Raw genomic sequence first — 23,147 nt, forward strand, 5'->3', positions numbered from 1 at the left:
ACAAAGTCGTAAGTAGGGCTATTTGAGCTACCCTGCTTTCCCAGAGCCGTGGTTACCTGTGCTTTAAGCACCAAAACTAAAAGTTTGAGGTTGGTAGGGAAGGGACTTCTCCCTGTAGTCTTCCTGTCATTCAAGATTGCTCAGAGTATGACAGGCCCAGGATTATTCTTTATCCAGGGGGCCCCACAAAGGCCAGGTGAGTTCCAACTTTTAGCTAAAATTGCCAAGGGCTCTGGAGTCCTGTGCCAAACTTGTACTAAATCTAAGCCAATGGAGAAGCACCCAGAGTCTAAAAAAACAAGACAAAATTCATTTCCTGAGTTATCCTTCACTTTGATGTCAAGTGTGCTATCTTCTGTAGATGAAAGGCTGGTGGTTTAACCTTGTAATCCTTGCTTTGTCTAGGAAACTTCTAGCTTCCGGATGAGGCACCTTCAAAGCCTGCATAAATTTGTTTCCAGAGCTACAGCTGAGTTGATTTGGTTGAATGAGAAGGAGGAAGAGGAACTAGCATATGATTGGAGTGACAACAATCCCAATATCTCAGCCAAGAAAAATTACTTCTCAGTGAGTCTAGCATAACATGCCTTTCATATTTATGTAATAGCAGCAGAAGGAGACAGAGGGTCTAGCCTGCTGAGAGCTAGGGTTCCTTCTGCTAGACAGAACTAGGGACCCTGCTTAATGCATCTGTATATGTGAGAAGTATCCATGGAGAGAGGGAAATCCAGAAGGCACTGAGAAAGGCAGAGTCTTGGGTTCATGGAGCAGCCTGCAAGTAGAGTCATTTTAGAAGCAATATAGCTTTGTGGTTAAGATTATAGGCTTCAGAGTGCACTAGACCTATGTTAACGTACCCTCCACTTACTAGCTCAGTGTGCCCCTCATAGGGTTGTGTAAAAGACTCAGTAAGATTTAATAACTAATAATCTTAGTATTGTTTAACTGAAGTATACTCTTGGCTTCTCAGAATGCTGAATTCTCTAATTCATTTAATAATTTTTTGGTCTCAATTTCTTTTTTAAAAAATAAGTTGTTATTGGTTTTTAGAGAGAGAGGAAGGGAGAGGAACAGAAAGAGATAGAAACATTGAGAGAGAAACACCAATTAGCTGCTTCCTGCATGCCTCCTACTAGGGATGGAGCCCGTAACCGGAAATCAAACAGGTGACTTCTTGGTTCATGGGTCAATGTTCAACCACTGAGACACACTGGCTGTGATCAATCTCTTTATTTGTAAAGAGACTGGGAAGGAAAATTCAGCATTGGACTATGGGACAATGCTTTATATTCTTTTCAGTGAAAGGTGTATATAAGTAAGTAGGGTTATTTTTTTGCTACTTTTAGTATGTCTCAGAGGATTTTTAAACATTTTATAAACCCTATGCAAATAGGAAACGTTTTTACTAACACTTACTTTAGATACTTTAATTCCGTTAATTTAGAAGTGTGTTGTTGTTTTTTAAATGTAAGCTATTCCTAAATAGAGAGTGGTATAGGATTTTTCTGAAGTAAAGAAGAAATAATAGATATGATAATACAATAAACAGTCTGTATGCAGACAGAAATAAAGCCATGAAAGAAATGTAAATAAGGTGCTTGGAAAGCATCAAGGAAGAGCGGTCAAATCTGATCCCAAGGATCAGTACCCAGCTTCACAGAAGAGCTGGCATCTAAAGTGGGTCCTGTAATGTGAATAGAATTTCGAGCCAGAGGAGGACACTATAGTCTTAGCAAAACCCACCAGTCAGTGGTACAGATCCACTGGTGTGTCAGGTGCAGTGTTAGGTGGGTGCTGACATGAACTGGCCGCTCTAGCCATGCCATTTCCGTTCTCTGCTTCCAGTGCTCATCCCGTGTTTCCCCACTTACTCGGCTCTGGCTGGGGTCCCAAGTCCTTTGTGAATCATTTGCCAGTAATTCCAGCATTTTTGCTCTTCTCTGAAATCCTTTGGCATGTACTGTTCATGCATCTCATTTTGGCACTAGCCACACTGTTGCAGGCTTTTTAAAAGTAGAGTAGGGAACAGAGCCTTTTATTGCTACTCTTCCCTTAATAGCACTTAATGCATAAAACTGAATTCAATTCTCAGGAGCTGACAGTGGAACTGGAGGAAAAACAGGATGTGTTTCGGTCCCTACAAGATACAGCAGAGCTGCTATCGCTTGAGAACCACCCAGCGAAGCAGACGGTGGAGGTATGTGACTTGAGAACATGTAAGGGCCAAGTGCTCAGAGGTGATTGTTCATGAAAGTGCTCAAAGCAGAGGCTTTGTTCCGCTGAAGGACCTGGAGGAAATGTCCAGGATCATTTGTCTTGGGGTTTCTCCCTTTTCATCCCAGCCCCCAAAAGACTGCAAACAGGTTTTTTTTAAAAATATATTTTATTGATTTTTTATAGAGAGGAAGAGAGAGAGATAGAGAGTTAGAAACATCGATGAGAGAGAAACATCGATCAGCTGCCTCCTGCACATCCCCTACTGGGGAAGTGCCTACAACCCAGTACATGCCCTTGACCGGAATCGAACCCGGGACCTTTCAGTCTGCAGGCCAACGCTCTATCCACTGAGCCAAACCGGTTTCGGCTAGACTGCAAACAGTTTTGATGTCTGTGGACAATACTACAAGGAACAAGATTGAATCCTAACTTCATGGGGAAAATGGCTTGGACCACATATTTTCCGAATAACTATCCGGATAGGTCCTGTCTCTTGATGTGGTGCCTTTGCCCAGAGAAGTGGAGCAATCCCGGAGGGTTTATTTATGTCTGGGTTTTGCTGGCCAGATCATTTACTTGCAACTGAGTGTGGAAGAGGCCTTTTCTATGTAACCCCTTCTGACAAAATCATGTTGGACAAAAGACAAGCCTCTTGCTTATGGAAGCATTGAGCAGCTGCCAATCAAGTATCTCCATGTATCTTCTGTATCCTCTCTATCATGAGCAGCGTTGTCCTTGGAAGAGAGCACTGCACATGTATTTTGGGTCAGTTAATCTCATGCCCTGCTGTCTGTGCTTGTTGTTGCAGGCTTACAGTGCCGCTGTCCAGTCCCAGTTGCAGTGGATGAAGCAGCTGTGCTTGTGTGTCGAGCAGCATGTGAAAGAGAATACTGCTTACTTTCAGGTATGTGGGCTTTGTGTTTTTCTGTGTGCATGTTTATGTGTAACTGTGTGTGTGTATATTATAGAGGATGAGAAGAATATTCGTTTTTATTCTGGCAAGAGATTTTGTGTGTCTGTGCATATACCCAGGGGTGGGCAAAAGTAGGTTTACAGTTCATATGGACATACAATAATTAAGAAATAATAATGCAAGAATAAACTGTTTTGTGTATTCACAATTGTAAACCTACTTTTGTTCACCCCTATATATGGGAAAGGCAAAGTTAAAAACTTATCTGTGGCCCTAGCCAGTTTGGTTCAGTGGGTAGAGCATCAACCTGCAGACTAAAGGGTCCTAGGTTTGATTCTGGTCAAGGGCACATGCCCGGGTTGTGGGCTCAATCCCCAGTGGGGGGCGTGCAGGAGGCAGCCGATCAATGATTCTCTCTCATCATTGATGTTTCTATCTATTTCTCCCTCTCCCTCTTTGAAATCAATAAAAAAATATATTAAAAAAAAAAACTTATCTGTGTCAGTGATCTTCTGTTGTATAAACCAGCACCCTAAAACTTAGTGGTTTAAAACAACGATCATTTAGTTAGATCATGACTCTGTGGATTGGCAGTTTGAGCTGTGCTCAGCTGAGTGGTTGTTCTCATCTTGCCTGGCTTATTCATGGCTGCAGGCAGGCTGGGGGCTGGTTGGTCCCAGTTGGCATCACTCACATGTCTGACTGTCTGGGGTGATGAGTACAAGTCTGTATACAAGTCTCCAGCATCCAATGGGCTATCCTGGGCTTCTTCACGGAGTGCCTGTGTTCCACAAGCAGCAAGAGAGAGTAAGCCCCGTCACACGCACGTGCTTCTGCTGTCACATGTGTTACCATGCCAATGGCCAAAGGAAGTCACGTGGCCATGCCCATCTTCGAGGGGAGGAGAAATCGACTCCATCTCTTAAAGGGAAGACCTGTAAAATATTAGGATCATTTTTTTCCTACAATTTGTCACAGCATGCAAAATATTCTACTTGTTTTCAAGTGAGGATGGGCAGAGGAAATAAACTGTTATCTCTGGTTTTGTCCTAAGTTAAATCATCTTCCTGATCATTTTGTAATTACATCAATGAATTAAAACATTTGATGACTCAACATCTAGGCTTTTGTGAACTGTACCTCCCAACCAAGTGCTGTCACTAGTCAGAAGTCACGAGGAATGAGCAGCGATTTCTGAGAGGGTGAAGCAGACTGACTTTCTCATGGGGTTCAGTAGGCTTTGTGCTGGCCATCACTATTTCCAGGCCGAGGCAATATAAAGCCTCCGGTTTATACTTCCGTGGCCTTTGTAGTGAACTCTCACTCTCCGGAGAGTCTCATCAGCTTTGCTCAACTCTGCAGAGTAGGATTATTCTTTCTCAGTTAAGATCTTGGTGTTGTGATGTAATGAACACAAGGCACCCCTTCCTTCTATCCCCACAGTTCTTCAGTGATGCACGAGACCTGGAGTCATTCTTGAGGAACCTCCAAGACTCCATCAAACGAAAATATTCCTGTGACCACAACACCAGCTTATCCCGCCTTGAGGACTTGCTCCAGGACTCAATGGTGGGTGTTGCATCAGTGGGATGATTACAGAAACATACTCTGAGAAACAGAGTAAACCCTCAGCTGCTGCTGTTATATCCTTGAAAGCTACAGGGCAGTGGGTCATTGTTATAACGTTTGTCTCACATTCTAATTGAATTTAATCAGTTTTTCTTTCTTTTTCCTTTTCTCTTTTCTTTCCTTAAAGAAGTTGCTAATAAGATTCCTTTTGGGTATGTTATTGAAGTAAAGGCCTACTCATCTCCCCTTGAGCCACTTTCGTGCTCATCATACTTTCTTTGCATTGTTCCTATCTATTTCAATTTAATAGTTGGAGCCAAAGATGAGGTGTAGGGTCGAAGGGGATTAACTGACATCAAATTCTTTTTAAGTCTCTCATGTGAAGAGAATTTTTAAAACTAAACAAAACAAAAACTCCCAATGAACTAGACCTGAACCAAATTTTTCCTCCTTGGCAACTTTCTTTTGGTAATGATGAGGTACTAGAAAATGGAATTTAATTAAGGACATTAAATCTTATTTAGATATAATGCAATATTCAGTTTATTTATGTAGCAATATTTACTTTTTAGATATTACTGCATTCAGTATTTAATCCCAAACAATTTCACATTTATGTCCTCCAATGAACTATTCCTTCAGGAGTGCTGGTAATAAAATCAGCAGCAGGGCTACTTACATTTATTGAATGTATTATTACATAGAGTTGTCAAGGCAAGGCTCAAGGTACATCTCACAGTAAGACAGAAATATGTATGTAATAGAGAAATTACTTTTTCTGTATGAGAAGCCAGGGAATTGTCACATTTCAACAGACAACGATAAGCGAAGCAGAATAACACCAAACAGTGTCATTTTTGTGTGTGGGTGAGACTTGGGCATTTGTGAGCATTAGTTAATTTTTAAAATATATTTGTAGGTAAAATAAAGCTATGAATGGGTTTACATTCAGTGTTTTACGTGGGCAAATAGTCTGTTAATTAATTTGGAACGGAGGGTAAAAAGCTGACTTTTCCAATGTTGTCTCTAGAATGTCTCTCTTGGAGGTGCTTCAAGCATGAAGGAGGAATATAATAACCCTTGGCTGTTATCTCCTCCCTCCCACAGAGTACCTTCCTGTTGTAGGGTAACTTCTCTGCAGTTGTTATATCTTCTCTTCTCGAGGGTCGCTGCTCTGTTCCCTCCTCTCCAGGTCAGGGGCATCGGGTTGGCGGCATCATCTGGGCATGGAGTCACCTGGGTCTGCTCCTCAGCTTGTCCTCAGCTTTCCGTCAGGTTCGGGAGCATCTGTCCTGGCTTCTGGTTCTTTGCAGAACTTTTACCACACTGAGCACTTGGTCTCTGGAGTTTGAGATGTTTGGCTGTGGGTTAGACAGAAATTGACTTCTTTATTGCAAGGAAAATGACATGGGTAGACCAGCTCTCAATATGGAACCGTGTGGCTGTCTCCCTGATATATTCCATTCCTCTTTCTTAACTAATAAGTTAAAGTTGTATTTCTTCCAATCATGCTCCCCGGGACAGGCAAAGGTAGTTTATTTAAGCATTTCTTTCTTTTTTTACTTGCATATTCTTAATTCCTTAATGGCATTTCTTAACATTATTAACTCTTTATTCTCATTACATCTACTTCCATCCTGAGAAAGCCCTCTTCTGGGGAGTTTTTATACCTCAAAATGGGCTTGAGACATCCTGGTTAATCTTTTACTTTAATGGAATTGGCAGTAGATTGCTACCAATTTTGTTGATAAGAGGCTCATTAGTTTTTAAGATAATTGGGTTTGCAGAGACTTGAGAGTTTTAATTTTGCATGGTACTGCTTTCAAACCAATCAAATTTACATGCCTACCGCACAGCAAGATACTAAAAGGTAAACCCTAAATCATTTGCCATGATGCCTTCACCAACCGCATTGATTGTTGGTTGAAGGCCTAAGATCTTTCTGGAGAAAGTTAGATTCAATTTAAGAAAGTAAAACACTTGTGGTAGATATAATTATTTTAAAAAATTCAAAGAGCTTAACTCTGGCTTCTCCTAAGCAGAAGGCAAGAACTGGCTTCTACCAGTGAAAAATTGAATAATAACAACAATAATAACATAGTTGTTATTATTGTTTTTAACTTCTATGTTCTCTGAACTTATTTGGGGAAATCCTTTGCTAACTTAAAGCTGTATTTGGCAGCAAGGCGTTCTTTTTTGTTTTATGTTTCGTTATTTTGCATGCTGCTTTATAGTTGGTTAATTGAAAGAGCACTGGGAAAAAGCTGCAAAATTTGAGTACAAAAGCGCCTGGTAGAAGACAAAAACAGTCTCTCCTTTTTTCTGTATCCTTGTGTTTCTAAGATGGCTCCACCAAGGATTATTTAACTGAGAAATGACATTCTCTGAGGGAGTGGAGCCCTCAGTTTTCTTTCTTAGTCACCCTGGGTAGCAACAGTGTCCTTTTGATTTTCTTCTCATTTTGTAGGATGAAAAGGAACAGCTTATACAGTCCAAGAGTTCTGTTGCCAGTCTTGTTGGGAGATCAAAAACAATTGTTCAGCTAAAGCCACGCAGTCCCGACCACGTGCTGAAGAGCACCATTTCTGTGAAGGCCATCTGTGATTACCGGCAGATCGAGGTAAGGGGGGAAGGATATTTCTGGCTCCAGAGGGAACGAAGGGAGAAGGGAAGCCTTTGGTTAGGTTATGATAATGAGGTAAGATCAAATACGAGAGTTTTTAAAATTTAGAATTTAAACAAGGTTCTTTCACTTAGATCATTGCAACAGCCTCCCCATCCAGTGCATTCTTTATTCTACCATCAGCGTGATCACTTATAAGCAAGTGTCATTCCCCTGCTTAAGTTCCACAGCAATTCCCTTTTCTTTGTAGAAAGTCTGAATTCCTTAACGTGGCTTCAGGGACCTACCTCTCTAGCCAAGACTGAGTCATGTCCCTCCTGTGCATTCCCAGTAAATTGCATGTGTCACATAGTTTTGTAGCTATATATCCCACCAGAATATGTGGAATATAGACCATGTTTGTCTCCATTTTTATCTCTAGTGGCCTAGCATACTTCCAGGTAGATAGTAGACTCAATAAGTATTTGTTACACAAAAGAATTAGTGACTTTTTCTGTACTTTTCTGTCTCGATTCTGTCTATAAAATAGGGGTAATACTGTTGGTTACTTATCGAAGAGAAAGAACTGGTGATTCCAACTAGTTAAACATTTTCAGGGATTTGGGTGGGACAACAGAAAGGGAGGGGGAGGAAGTATCAAAAGCAAAGTTGAGAGTATTCATGTCCCTTTAATTTTCACTCTTATGGTTGTATGTATGAAAGATTGCTCTTGGAGGTCCTACTGTCTCCTTCTACCCTTCACTCCCTGAGTTACTTGACATGTAACAGGCATTTCATAAACACTTGCTTCCTGGATTTATTTGATGTCCTCAGCCTTTTCTGTGTTGTGCATTTTTACATGATATCTTTTTGTCGGAATCAGGGACTCTCACTAAGTGATAGCACGTCTCCAAAATGATTTTTTCTTGAGGATTTCGTAGCCTTGGGATCAGGCGCCAGGTGATAATGGTTTGTCGATTTATCCATTAGCAATAACTTATAAATCTGTCTCTTCAGATTACCATTTGCAAGAATGATGAATGTGTGTTGGAAGATAATTCCCAGAGGACCAAGTGGAAAGTGATCAGCCCCACAGGGAATGAGGCCATGGTGCCGTCGGTCTGCTTCCTCATTCCTCCACCCAACAAGGATGCCATTGAGATGGCCAGCAGGTAACTTGGCCCAACTGCCGCTCTGCACTGCCGCCTCTGCTCTTTGACCTGGGAGAACTGATCTCCTTGAACAGAGCAACTAAAATTCAAAGTTTCTTTTGGGAAAGATCTTCTATTAGGATATCAAGTCCTAGCCTGCCAGCCACATAGTAGATTTTCAGTAAATGCTTATCTTCAATTGAGATATATTTGGTGATAGTTCTTTTTAAAAAAAGTTCTTGGTTATAAACAGTTTAATCTCAGAAGATTGATTTATGTAGTGACAGCTAATTTTCTTCTTTAATTTACATTTTATTAGAGTAATATGTACATATTTTTAAGAGTTAAATTATACCAAAACACTTAAAATAAAAACTATCAACTACCCTCCCCACCCCAAAGTTCTGCTTCTAAGAGTCAATTATTTTTAACTCTTTGAGCAGATTTTTCTGGTTTTAATTCCCAATTTATAAATAATGTGATTATTTTTCCTGCTATTTTCTGATTTTTTTCAACTTTAGAAATTATCTATTGACTTCCTACTCTTGGATATTAACATTTAGCTTGCTACACATATACCTGCATACACTTCTCCTTTTCCCATCTTCCAAATGTAGTTATGCCACAGTTTTTGTTTAAACTGGTATTTTTGTGTGGTTATATTAAATGGTTTATAGCTGAGCCACACCTACTATAGGGGATTGTTGTGAGGTTTACCCTTGTTGTGTCTTTCCTCTCTAAACTCACCCATCCTCTGCCACTCTCCTTGCTTATGCTCAGCTCCAGTCAGTCACCCTCATCTTTTTCCCGTTTCTCAGACACCACAAGCATATTCTTGCCTCAGGCCTTTCACTTCCTCTGCTGGCTTCAAATATTTATGTGATTCACTCCCTAGCTGCATTCAGTTCATCTTACCACCCCACCCCACTCACTGCCTGTCACTTTCTGTCTCCTTTACTCATCCTAATTTTTTTCATAACACTTAATACAACCTAACAGATTACATACTAGTTTATTGTCTCTCCCTGCCGGGAGCCGGTCCATGCTTGCTGTTTCAAGGGACCTGGCATATATGGCATACTGTTCTTAATATGTTTGCTCACCTTCTTGGCGCTGTGTTTTAACCAAGGTCACCTCTCCGAGAAAGGTTGAATCCCCAGGTAGGGATTTTCCCCTGAAGTTAGGGAATAAAACCTCTTAACTAAGTGCCAGGCGGGTAATTAATCATTTTAACTACGAACAATCATGCTTAAGCTACATAATCTTTACTCCCTGGAATGGAGATAAGAAACGCCCTAACCTTTGGAATAGAGATTGATAGGATTGGAATCAACTGGTATAAATACAGATGCAACAAGACAGCAAGACACAGAACTCAGAAGACAGAACCTACACAGAACCTAGAGACAGAAGAACTTCGCTGGAGAGAACATGGCAAAAGATCCTGGACTGAACCTGACTACAGAAATTGGCAAGAGAACCTGACTAGAACCTGGTGACTGAACCTAGCTGGAGAACCTGGACAGAACCTGGCTGGAGAACCTAGCGAGGGAACATGGCTACAGAACCTGGCTAGAGAACCTCGCTATGATGATCATCTGAACGCCCTCTCCATGTCATTCCTTCTTCACCGACTCCGTCCACACCTTTGGGGACCCCTGGACCTGCTGGGGTTGGACCCCAGCATCTCCCCTCCTGTTAGAAGTTCCAAAAGAGTAGAGGTTTTTGCCTGTTTTGTTTATTTCTGTAGCCTTAGCACTGGGACCATTGCCGGCACATAGTAGGTGCTCGGTAGGTGGTGGTCGAAGGAGAGAGTGAATGGTTGGTGATTGAATAGATGTACGTGTAAGTAAATTGTTTCCTTGCTTTCTTGTATAACTTTTTGTTGGAGTTGATAATTTTTATTTTTTTATTTTTAAATATGTTGTTATTAATTTCAGAGAGGAAGAGGGGGAAGAGAGAGAGAGATAGAAACGTCAATGATGAGAGAGTATCATTGATCGGCTGCCTCCTGCACGCCCCACACGGGATCAAGCCTGCAGCTCGGGCATGTGCCCTGACCAGGAATTGAACTGTGACCTCCTTGTTCATAGGTCGATGCTCAGCCACTGAGCCATCCATGCTGGCTGGGCTGGAGTTGATAATTTTTTAAAAATTTTTATTAAATTTATTGGGGTGATGTTGGTTAATAGGAAGATATAGTTTTCAAGTGTACATTTCTATGCTACAGGATCTGTATATTGCGTCATGTGTCCACCTCCTCAAATCAGATCATCTTCCACCACCATATATTAGGCCCCCTTCTGCCTTATCCACTTCCCTCTGGTAACTATTACATTCTCTGTGTCCACGAGTTTGTTATATATCCCATGTATGAGTGAAATCATATGGTTCTTAGCTTTTCCTAACTGACTTATTTCACTTAGCATAATATTCTCAAGGTCCATCCATGTTGTCACAAATAATAGTATTTCATCTTTTCTTATGGTTGAGTAGTATTCCATTGTGTATACATACCACATCTTCTTTATCCAGTCCTCTGTCTAAGGACACTTTGGTTGTCTCCATGTCTTGGCCATTGTGAATAATGCTGCAGTGAACATAGGGATGCATATGTCTTTGTAAAATACACATTTTTTAGTTTTTTTTGAGTGGATACCCAGAAGAGAGATTGCTGGGTCATATGATAACTCTATTCTTAGTTTTCTGATAAGTCATCAGATTGTTTACCATAGTGGCTGTACCAATAATTGTTTCGTTTTTAAGTTTGCTTAGTCGTCTATTTTCATATTATGAATTTACTCCCAAACTCTCCTACAGTACTGGGAAAGGCTAGCCCAACACTATAGGTACTTTTTTTATTGTTATTTTCTCTGGGAAACGTCTCTCCATCTGAACCTGCTGTGTGGGCCTCAGTACCGCCTCCCTGGCCTTTCCCTTCATCTTCACCCGGAAGACTTGCTTTGCCTGTCCTCTGTGTGGGCCTCTGATTCCTAGAAACCAAGTCTTATTTGTTGGTTTATTCCCTGGTTTAGGAGAGTACGCTCTCCAGGAGCCTCCTGAGAAAAAGTCCATGAGAAGTAAAGGTTTTGAGATCTCTCATATCTGAAAATGTCTTTCTTCTCTCTTCATAATGAATTGGTCAGTTACAAATTTTCATAATAAAATTCTTTTAAAAATTATTTCACTCTAAGCCTTGAAGACACTGTTTTCTAGCTTCCAGGGTTTATTGTTGAGAAGTACAGTAGTATTCTCATTCTTTATCTTTCTTTTTTTAAAGTATATTTTTTATTGATAATTGTGTTATAGATAAATCCCATCCCCTCCACCCCCACCTCCCAGCCTTTACTCCCCCTGCCCAAGTCTTCACTGCCCTATTGCATGTGTCATGGGCTACGAATATAAGTATATAAGTTCTTTGGTTTATTTCTTCTCACCCCCCAATTCTATCTTTCTTTCTTTTTTTATTAAGTTTACAAAACTGTCAAATTCTCCCTTTGTGGTGAGCAGTACTATGCTTTTGACAGATGCACAGAATTGCGTATCCTCCACTACAGTCACAATACATATCAGTTTGATACTTTAACCTTTCGAGTGAAATATTTTTCTTTCTGAAGCTTTTGAAATCCTTTTTGTCTTTAATCTTTGGAGGGGATGCTCTGTTCTCAGATGAGTCTTTGTGCTTACCCTGAATACAAACTGCAAACTCACATCTTTGAGCACTGGGGAAATTTTTGTTAGATTGCTTAGTTATTTCCTTCTCTATGTTCTGCTCTTGCTTTTAAGAACTCTCATTTGATCTCCTGAACTGATTCTCTAATTTTCTTTCTGCTTTATATTTCTTTGTGTTTTTGTTCTTTGAAATTTCCTGAACTTTTATTTCAACTTTGCTGATAATTTAGTGGGATTTTGGAAAAAGGGAAGATCTATAATAATAAAAGCGTAATATGCTAATTAGACTGGACAGCCGAACGACCTTCCGGACAAAGCCAGGGCTGCGAGGGCCGAGGCAAGCCGAGCGGGCCGAGCCCCTTGCACGAATTTCATGCATCGGGCCTCTAGTAAACTAATGAGTTTAATGTCTTTTATTTTTAACTGACAATCCTGGCTTCTAGTTTTTCATCCTACATTAATATCTCACATTTCTCAGTTCAAGCTTATTTGGTATTTGTTGCATGTGTCTGTGTATCTGTGAGTTTGTCTTCCAAAAGTAGAGACTGAATTAGGCATGGGATGCTTGAGAAAAAAATTTTCTCAAGCAGTTTCCCCCTATATATATACCAGATGATTAATTGCTCTTAACTTTTAAACGTTTTAGCAGTTTTGTAAATATATAGAACATAGCAAGTTACTTTTTAAGTATCGATGTCATTTTTCAACAATCCCAAATGACATTTTATCTCTAATTTTCTCTGCCATTGCTTTCTCTGAATATTTTCTCTCTCTAACCTCTCATAATTATGTTACATTCAGGTAACATCTATGAGATTGCTAAGTGTGTGCTGACATAATATACATAATAGTGCAGCAAATTAGATTGTTTTGAGATCTCAAAGTAATTTAGTTCTAAAGATGCTGTGCATTTTTTTTAAGTATTTGGCTTGTTGCCTTTCTCTGTTCAGCATATAAGCTCAGTTCTGCTAAAATAATCACATTTCTTTTCCGAGAGGGCCTCAAATCTTAGAAAAGATATAACCAGGTTCTGCGTTGTTCCTAGAGTGGAGCAGTCTTACCAGAAGGTCATGGCCCTTTGGCATCAGCTACATGTCAACACCAAAAGCCTTATCTCCTGGAACTATCTGAGGAAAGACCTCGACCTTGTGAAGACCTGGAACCTGGAAAAGGTACTTGTGAAAACGCCACTCCAGGCTCACCTCCTACTGGCAGCTTTTCTCAGAAGGAGCTTCTTTTCGTCACTGAGATCCTACTCACCCAATCAGAATAAAATGGAAGCAGGGAGACTGGTTCAGGTTAGGGCCTGAGGCTCTAGGAACTAGAAACAGCAGCTTGAATGGTTAAGGAAATTCCTGATGAAAATAACGTATTTGGTCTTCTTGGCGGAGGGAGAGATTGCAGGCTTCTGACTGCAGGATCAGCATCTCTTTTGCACTAGTGTATGTGGCAGGGGAATATGGTGAATTAGCCGATATTCAGGGTTATGTCCAAGGGGGCACAAAGGGTGCTTCGGGGGTGCTAGTGCTGTTCTGCTTGTTAACCTAAATGCTGGTTACGTGGACAGGTTCACTTTGTGAAAAGTCAGCATAATTACAATTAAGGTTTGTACATTATTTTGTATCTGTGTTAAATGTAGAAGAAGAAAAAAAGGAGAGAAAGTATGATGTTCCCATTCTATTGACATTTTTTCTGGCTTTTCCTGTCTAGCTTCGGTTGTCAGCACCAGAGGAGTGCCACCAAGTTATGAAGACCCTCCAGGCCCACTACGAAGACTTTCTGCAGGACAGCCGGGACTCCATGCTCTTCTCAGTGGCGGACCGGCTGCGTTTGGAAGAGGAAGTGGAGGCTTGCAAAACCCACTTCCAGCACCTGATGAAATCCATGGAGAATGGTGTGTGTGCCTTGGGAAAAGGAAGAGTACAGGTGGAATGAGAGTTGGAGGGTGCTGCAAGACCCTGCTTATAAACGCGAAAGTACTGTCACCACTAACACTAAAACACTGAGAGAAAAACTTGTAGAGATGAATTTAGATCATGGAAGAAGAGGCCATATTTTAGTCTTTATTGCTAATCAACCCATCACATTTTCTTGTGGAAATAACATGTTTGGATCCTTTAAGATAATATTTGTAATTATCTTTATATAATTATATAATTTAGGGACTTTAGGATCAGGCATTAGGTTCCCCATTTAAGGCCTTGCTTTCATTGGTGGAATATCAGGTCTGCTGGAACCATGGGTACCCTCTTGTCTGAGGGTGAGTTTGTTTTTCCCAGATTTGTTGATCTCTACTGTGGTGCGTAATGTCTTCTGTGCTTGTGCATTCACAGAGGACAAAGAGGAAACTGTCGCCAAGATGTACATTTCAGAGCTGAAGATCATCCGACTGCGCCTGGAAGAGTGTGAACAGAGGCTGGTCAAGCGAATTCAGACCCCAGCCAGCGCTGGGACTGACAGAGATGCCTGGCAGGCCAGTGCCTTAAGGATTGCAGAGCAAGAGGTAAGCCCTGAGAGACCCCGGGGGCGGGCGGGGTATGTTAGCTGCACAGTAAATGCTTTCAGAATGAACTGGATAGCAAGAGAGCGTGGGTCCTAAGCAATAAGGCAATAGACTCATGGCGAGCCTACTTCTACTTCCCGGCGGCCTGTAAGTGCCTTTGCCTGTGGAAAAGCTTGGCTTCAGCCCCCACTGTATTGCTGAATGTTGATTAGTTTCCTACATGGTTGGGAAGGCAAGCAGGCTGGTGAGCTGCTCTAAGCGCTGCATTTGGCTTTGTATTTAAAGGCTGCTTTATAGAGATGCTCTCTGCTCTGTCTCTTATGTATATGTTACTTTCTATTACATGGTTACTGCCAGCTATGGACTCAAAATGTGAAGGAAAGAATCAGATTCTACTCTGGGTTTTAGTGCACTTTCTCTGTGACTTTGAGCAAATTAATTCTCATCTTTAGTGTCCTTTCTTATAAAATGGAGATAATATGTGAGTCACAGACTTGTTTTGAAAATTAAGTAACATAGTACATATAATAAACTTTCTGGAAAAATAAAATGCTGTAAAAATGTAGGGTAGTATTTTTGAAGTAAAAGCAGCAAATACTAGTTGTTTTATTAAGTGCTCAAAGGCACGCAAAGAAAAGTTGCCTTTGGCGTATAGTGTACTTAAAAAAAGAATAAAATGTTTAAGTCACAAGAAACTTCAGTATAAGAGAGGCTGTAAAGCCCTAGCCAGTTTTGTTCAATGGATAGAGCATCAGCCCATAGACTGAAGGGTCCCGGGTTTGATTCTGGTTAAGGGCACATATCTGGGTTGTAGGCTCAATCCCAGGCCCTGGATGGGGCATGTGCGGGAGGCAACCAATTGCTGTGTCTCTTACATTGGTGTTTCTTTCTGTCTCTTCCCCTTCCTTCCACTCTTTTCTAAAAATCAATGGGGAAAAAAATATCCTCTGGTGAGTATTAACAGGAAAAAAGAGAGAGAGAGATTGTAAGATAGCACCTGGCGTGTTTCCAACTAACATTGTCTAGGAATTTAGAGTGTTACAGAACATTTCTACTTGGGATAGTATGAGAGAGCTCTGTGAAGAATACTAGATTTGGTGCTCACTTTGGCAGTTCATATACCAAAATTGGAAAAATACAGAAATCAGCATGGCCCCTGTACAAGAAGGACACAGAAATTTGTGAAGCATTCCATATTTTTATTGCCTGTTTGCTCCAGGATCTTACTGTCACAGAATACTTGCCATTTAATAAAAATCTACCATCAAAAAAAAAAATACATTAGATTTGATCTGAGAGCTTTAAGGGAATGAAAAGAATGGCTAATGAGGAGTCTTTTTTTTTCTTACCTTTCTTAATTTTTCTTAAGCTTGAAGAGGAGGTTGAGAGGGCAGTGTAATTTTCATTGGCCTAGAGCAGTGGTTCTCAACCTTCTGGCCCTTTAAATACAGTTCCTCATGTTGTGACCCAACCATAAAATTATTTTCGTTGCTACTTCATAACTGTAATGTTGCTACTGTTATGAATCGTAATGTAAATATCTGATATGCAGGGTGGTCTTAGGTGACCCCTGTGAAAGGGTTGTTCGACCGCCAAAGGGGTAGCGACCCACAGGTTGAAAACCGCTGGCCTAGAGGGATCTAATTTACCTATATGAATCATATATGAACCTGTAATTCTTATATTGAAATGTTTTACTTTTCTGTAATGATCCAAAATCTATTTGTGCCTACAAAATAAAACATTCTAGGAGATGAAGGTTAATATTCAGCTCTTCTAAAAGACCTTCCTTTTTTTTTTTTTTTTTTCACTTTTTATGAAATGTTTTCAGATATACAAAAGTATTATTTTTTTTCGATTGAATTTTAGAGAGAGGAAGAGAGACACCAAGAGAAACATCAATGTGAGAGAGAAAGAGTGAGAGAGAGAGAGATCTGAGAGAGGTACATCAATCCACTGCCTTCTGCACACACCCCAACCGGGGATCAAACCTGTAACCCACGCATGGGCCCTGACCAGTAATGAAACCTGCCACCCTTGGTGTATGGGATGCAACCAGCTGAGCCACATGGGCCAGGGTTTAGATATACGGAAGTTTTATTCTTCACCTAGATTTATCCTTCACCTAGATTCCCCAAATGTTAACTATTTTTTACATTTGCTTTACATTTTTTCAACATTTATGTATACATAATATTTTCTTTCTTGAGAGAAACTTCCAGAAATTATGTCCTTTTACCCCTAAATACTTAAGTGTGCATTTCCAAAAACAAGATAGTCTCTTACATCACCATAGGACAATAATTAGAATTAGGAAATGAATATTGATATAAGAATTTATTAAAATTTTATCAGTTGACCTAATAACCCTTTTTGGGGTAGCATCCCAACCCACCCTATCCCCCTTGTAAAAAAAAAATATAAGTAATTTTGGTACAGGATTCAATCCAGTATCACACATTGCATTTAGTTGTGATATCTCTTTACATTTCTTTAATCTGAAACCATTATTTTTTATAGTCTTTCATGAGCTTAACATTTTTGAACAGCGCAGGCCTTTTATTTTTCAAAATGTCCCTCTATTTGTGTTTATCTGAGACTTCTTTATGATTAGAAATAGGTTACACATTTTTGGCAGGAATACTACAGAAGTGTTATTGTGTCCTTGGTGAATAATACCAGGAGACATGTGATGATGATTTGTCCCATTACTGGTGATAATTTTTATCACTTGTTGCTATTTTCTTCTTTGTAATTACTATCAATTTGTGGGGAGATACTTTGAGCCTCGTATGTAGATATCCTATTTTACAGCAAACTTTCACCAACTAGTTTTGTTGACTCTTGACTGAATAATTATTAGTATGACTGTTGCCAAAAGGCATTTTCTAATTCTGTCATTCCTTTTGCAGTATTTAATTTCTATTGTATCAAATGGAAAGAGCTTGCCTCCCCACCTCTCTCCTTTATGTCACTATAGATTGATGAATTCATATTTTTTTCAGTGGTTTGTAGTTTGATACTACCTTTATTTTGATGTTCAAAATATTGCAAATTTAGCAATTGGTAGCCCCTTCAAGCTGGTTCCTATGTCATTTTTGTGTTTTTGACAGCTTAATTGTTGCTCTAATGGAAGGATGGAATTTTGGAGTTCTTACTCCACAATTTTTGGTGATGACCCTCCTAGTTCCTATGTCATTTTAACATGTCATCATTATTCTTTAAGTGCTTTATTAATTCTCAATAAAACAAAATATTCCAGGTTCACCTTGCCCTAGCCAGCCCCAACCCTGGGATCAGCCATTTCTCCAAGGAGTTCTGCTTCTTTTAGGAGGAGAATGTTATTTAGAAACCAAGATTTGGGTGCTAAGTGTGTTCACTGTTGTTGGGATGTCATTGCTTTAGGACTGCTCAGCAGATAGAGCTAGAAAAGTGCATACTTACAAACACATATGCAAACACACATACAAACACACTCCTATGTTGTACACACATATTTATATATACATGTACATACCACAAAAGTATATCAATATCAGTCTGTCACACATATACACACAAAACAACAACAACATCTATGATTTATATGTATCTTATCTCTATTCAGTTCCACGGGGCTTATTCTAATCTTCCCTTCCCCAAAACTGAAAAACTTACTTTATATTATCCTTAGCAAATGCACTTATTATTCAGTTCTTACATGTACAGAGAGTACTTTTAGAATTTCTAACTGATATTACTACAAAAAACAAACCTATTAATTGGAGTTCAACGTTTACTTGTAGTTCTTTCTGTTGTTTGCCTAAAAGTATGTTAATAGTCCAGGTACATTGTTCAGAAATTATTGTGTGTGTTCTTCCCTCTTCATCCCCTGCAGTGCTGTTTCAGAGTTTATTCAACCACTCTCTTATAAATGGCATTTAGGTGGCTTCCAGTATTTTGCTGTTACAAACAAAGACTTCTTTCTAACTTGTTTAATCTATCTCTATCTTTGTTATATGTCTTGTTCCTGACAGCATACCCAGGACGATTTGCAACAACTGAGGTCAGACTTGGATGCTGTTTCCATGAAATGCAACAGTTTTCTTCATCAGTCCCCATCTGGTTCAAGTGTTTCAACTCTGCACTCAGAACTCAATCTGCTGGTAGAGAAAATGGACCGTGTATATGGTCTCTCCACTGTCTATCTGAATAAGTGAGTGAGCTGAGGACTTGGGTCCAAATGGCAATGTTTCCATTGGGATGAGAAGGGGAGGTGCCCGGAGTGTTTCAGTCGAGAGAGATTGCAGATCTTGAAGATCATGTACCCATGATAAGAGACCATGGCTTTAGTTCAAGTATGGAGTGGGTACATTTGGGCCCCACTGAACAAATGCCAGTGGGGGAGTTGATTTGCAGTGTTAGGATTCTTTTGTACCCCATTTCTGTTAGATTAGATACCACTAAAAAAAAAAAAAAAAGAGAGAAAGAGAAAGAAAAAGGGACACTAAAGAATAAAAAATTTAAGTAAACTAAGTACAAGTCTTTGAAGCTCTTCCCTCTTACTACCTGTCTCCACCTGTGACCTTGAGGAGAAGCAGATTGTCAATGCTTCATAGTGTTGAGTGGGTTTCTGGCCTCACCTTTTCTCCCAGAGTCTACCGCGTGTGTGTGTCCCACTGCCACCTAGAATTTTATTTTGAATTGGCTTAAATTGGCACCACATATACCATGCTGTCTTATTTTTATGAAATTGCTTTTTTACAGTTATGTTTTGGGAACCTCTCCTTGGTGTTCCAGGTCTGTAGCCCATTTCGTGTGTTAATGAAAGTGATTTTATCCTCACAGGCTCAAGACAATCGATGTCATAATGCGTAGCATTCAGGATGCTGAACTCTTGGTCAAAGGTTATGAGATCAAGCTGAGTCAAGAAGAAGCAGTACCAGCAGATCTCTCAGCTCTGGAGTCCCATCGGTCTACATTACGGGTTGGTTGCTCTGAGTTTCTTAGGAGGTTGACTTAATACAGGGGTAAAGCAAAAGTAGGCTTACAGTTGTATGTGAAAGACAGAGTTTCTACTTGTATTATTACTTATTAATTGTATTATTTATTTGTATTACAACTGTAAATCTAATTTTGCCCATCCCTATATATCCAGGGCTTTGAGGTAGCAGAGAAATACAGTTTTGGATAGTATGACACTGACTTTAAGTTTGTATTTGAACTAGGAATAATATCATATTTAATATATTTTAATATGTATTCAAAGAATAGATTGATAAGAAAACCAAGAGTCAGACTGGCTAAATGGCTTACCTTGGTTTCATAACTTATAAGTGATAGAGCCAGGTTCCAAACACAAGTTCTTTGCACATTTCTTCTCCTGTACTGCCTGCCCTTGGCTGCCCAGTGTGCTTGAGGACATGGAGGCCTTTCTGGCACAGACATTATGGGGTCTAGCTTCTGAATCACAGATAGAATGTGACAACATGTCCTTATTGTCTACCTTAGTCTGAGCCTTCCTTCCCTCTTAGCATGGAATATTTTTAATCTTGTGTTGCTGTGCCTGTTTTGAATAGCACTGGCTCAGTGATGTCAAGGACAAGAATTCAGTGTTTTCAGTCCTGGATGAGGAAATTGCCAAGGCCAAGGTGGTGGCAGAGCAGCTGAATCGTCTGACCCCAGAGCGAAGCCTGGATTTGGAGCGCTATCAGGAAAAAGGCTCCCAGCTGCAGGAACGTTGGCACCGAGTCATTGCCCAGCTTGAGACCCGGTGAGTGGTAGCCCTACCCTCTTCTCCTGTTAGTGGTCAGGGACTAGATTTTAAACAAAACTAGACTTGTATCTGTGTATGCTTGATTTGATAGGGAGGACTTGATAGGGAGAGGTAGACATGAAATGATGTTATGAATTCTGAACAAGATACGTGACAGGAAGTTGGGACCACCAATCCCAAAGTAGACTTGAGTCTTGCTTTTGAGTCGGCAGTGATGGTCCTAGTGCCTCTCCTGTGTCCAGGCCGTACCTGCTTAAGTCATGATGACAATAGAATGGGAAGGGGACTTGGTGGTCTTCTCTCAAGGACAGCACCTGGGTTTCAGGCGTCACTCTACTAGCTTTGAATCTAGTATGAATCATTTTCATAGTGGGCCTTTGCAGAATTTCTTTCATTTGCTAATTCATTGGTTTTATCCCTATAACTTGAGATCCTACTTCCGATGACTTATTTGAATAAGAAAGATCGAAAACTACTTATCTGGAGCTAGGCTGGGTAGGCAGATATATAGGGAGAGGAGTTATAGTAACTCATATAAGTTTGGATTGATTCTCTATACTTGAGTTACTATTCCAAGGCTAGCTAGGATAACAAAAATGTTATAAGAAATAACAGTAAATAATTACTGTTTTTTCACCCATCCTACCCCCACTGCCCTCCCCAAGAAATTAGAGTAATCATAAATCATAGCTGGGGTAACCTGACAGGTACTCTGTCATCAGGGACAGAAGTGTACCGTCAGTACTACCTTACTGGGAACATGGTAATCCTTGGCAGTCTAGGTAAAAAATTTGACAAGGATTATCATGGGATGCCAGGCCCTGGGCAGTTTCCAGGGCCACCAGGACACAACTGTTTTTTTTTTGTTGTTGTTGTTTTAAAAATATATTTTATTGATTTTTTACATAGAGGAATGGAGAGGGATAGAGAGTTAGAAACATCGATGAGAGAGAAACATCAATCAGCTGCCTCCTGCACACCCGCTACTGGGGATGTGGCCGCAACCAAGGTACATGCCCTTGACTGGAATCGAACCTGCGACCCTTCAGTCCGCAGTCTGACGCTCTATCCACTGAGCCAAACCAGTCAGGGCCACTACTGTTTTTACTCACTTTTTACCCCATAGGGCACTGGGTACATGCATAACTCTCAGCATTGTATTGGTGTTCCCCTCAAATAAAGATGTATCCTCTGTGGTTGAGCTCAACTGAACACATAGGCTACCGAGGGAATTGTCTCATTTACTTGATTATATTGACACCAAATACCTAACGGCAGTTTTTCTCTGCTTCTCCAGCCAATCTGAACTAGAAAGTATCCAGGAAGTTCTGGGAGATTACCGAGCCTGCCATGGAACTCTCATCAAATGGATTGAGGAAACCACTGCCCAGCAGGAAAGGATGAAGCCAGGCCAGGCAGAGGACAGCAGAGTGCTATCGGAGCAGCTCAGCCAGCAGACGGTGGGTGCAGCAGGAGCACAGTGGAAGTTGGCAGGGGCTGGGGGTTAGTTCATCATAAAAGAAGATGATGTGCTAGCAATTAAGCTTCCCCTAAATGGTAAGACATTCTGAGCCCTGTCTTCTGAAAAGGGTTCAGCAGGATGGTCTCAAGATACTGGTGTTGCATTTAGGCCAGATGACCTATAAGGTCCCTTTTAATGCTGAGTGTCTTTGAGTATAATATTGAAATCACTTGATGGACAGATGAAAATTATTTTGGTTTTGCCCTGGCCAATTTTTCTCAGTGGTTAGAGCATCAGCCTCAGGCCAAAGGGTTGAGGGTTTGATTCCTGGTCAGGGGCACATACCTCAGTTGCAGGCTCTTTCCCTGTCTAGTCTGGTCAGGCACATGCATGAGGCAACCAACTGATGTGTCTATCATCTCTCTCTCTCTCTCTCTCTCTCTCTCTCTCTCTCTCTCTCTCTCTCTCTCCTTCTTTCCCTCTCTCCCTCTATCCCTCTCTCCCTCTCTCCCCCACCCCTCCCTCCTTCTCCTCTGCTCTCTAAAAACAATTTAAAAATCAATGGAATGAATATCCTCAGGTAAGGATTAAAAGAAAGTATTATTTTGGTTTATTTTGTTTCTTATTTTGGTTTATTTTTTTAAGCCTCACCTGAGGTTATGTTTTTATTGATTTTAGAGAGAGAGGAAAGAGTGGGAGGGAGAGAGAAAACACATCAGTTGCCTCCCAAATGCATCCTGACTGGGGATTGAACCTGCAACTTAGGTATGTGCCCTGACTGGAAATTGAACCTGCAACCTTTTAGTGTATGGAATAATGCTCCAACCAACTGAGCCAACTGGCCAGGGCTGGTTTATTTTGTTTCTTGATATTTAATTTTATTTTAGAAGGATTAGAATATGGAGGAATGCAAACCCAGGGAAAGCTGTGAGTGTAAGAAAATTATATCATTCAAAGCAGTTTTTATGTGTTGGTATCTTGGGGTCTATTGTTTTGTTTAGCATTACAGTTAAGTTGCCTGGATTTCAATCCTGGTTTGCTCACTAAGCAAATTACTTAATCTCTCCATGTTCTATTTCCCCATCAATAAAACGAACATAATCTATTCTTTGTTCAACTGACCTCCAAGTTATTGTTTTTGGGATTAAATGGAGGGATACACGTAAAATACTTAGAACAGTGCTTTTCAAAGTGTGAACTCCAGACTAGTAGCATCATCTGGGAACATGTCAGAAATGCAAATTCTCAAACCTAAACCCAAACCTACTGAATCAGAAACTCTGGAGGTGGGGCCCAGCAATCT

The 23,147-nt window shown here is 40.4% G+C and overlaps 1 protein-coding gene and 1 non-coding gene across 2 annotated transcripts in view; both read left to right on the top strand.

The window, feature by feature from the left end:
- The window catches only part of MACF1 (microtubule actin crosslinking factor 1), a 280,203-nt gene that overhangs the window by 120,164 nt on the left and 136,892 nt on the right, over positions 1 to 23,147 (top strand). Inside the window, 13 exon segments of the mRNA XM_036348376.1 lie at positions 406 to 567; positions 2,093 to 2,197; positions 3,026 to 3,121; positions 4,574 to 4,699; positions 7,167 to 7,319; positions 8,319 to 8,473; positions 13,170 to 13,296; positions 13,835 to 14,018; positions 14,458 to 14,627; positions 18,644 to 18,822; positions 19,455 to 19,593; positions 20,186 to 20,379; positions 21,680 to 21,842. Of these exon segments, the coding sequence (XP_036204269.1) occupies positions 406 to 567; positions 2,093 to 2,197; positions 3,026 to 3,121; positions 4,574 to 4,699; positions 7,167 to 7,319; positions 8,319 to 8,473; positions 13,170 to 13,296; positions 13,835 to 14,018; positions 14,458 to 14,627; positions 18,644 to 18,822; positions 19,455 to 19,593; positions 20,186 to 20,379; positions 21,680 to 21,842 (1,953 nt within the window).
- On the top strand, positions 15,725 to 15,828 carry LOC118677876. The gene has a single exon (XR_004974597.1). It is a non-coding gene; the product is annotated as a U6 spliceosomal RNA (small nuclear RNA).

The sequence above is a fragment of the Myotis myotis genome, unplaced genomic scaffold (assembly GCF_014108235.1).
Source record: "Myotis myotis isolate mMyoMyo1 unplaced genomic scaffold, mMyoMyo1.p scaffold_m19_p_2, whole genome shotgun sequence".
Classification (NCBI taxonomy): Eukaryota; Metazoa; Chordata; class Mammalia; order Chiroptera; family Vespertilionidae; genus Myotis; species Myotis myotis.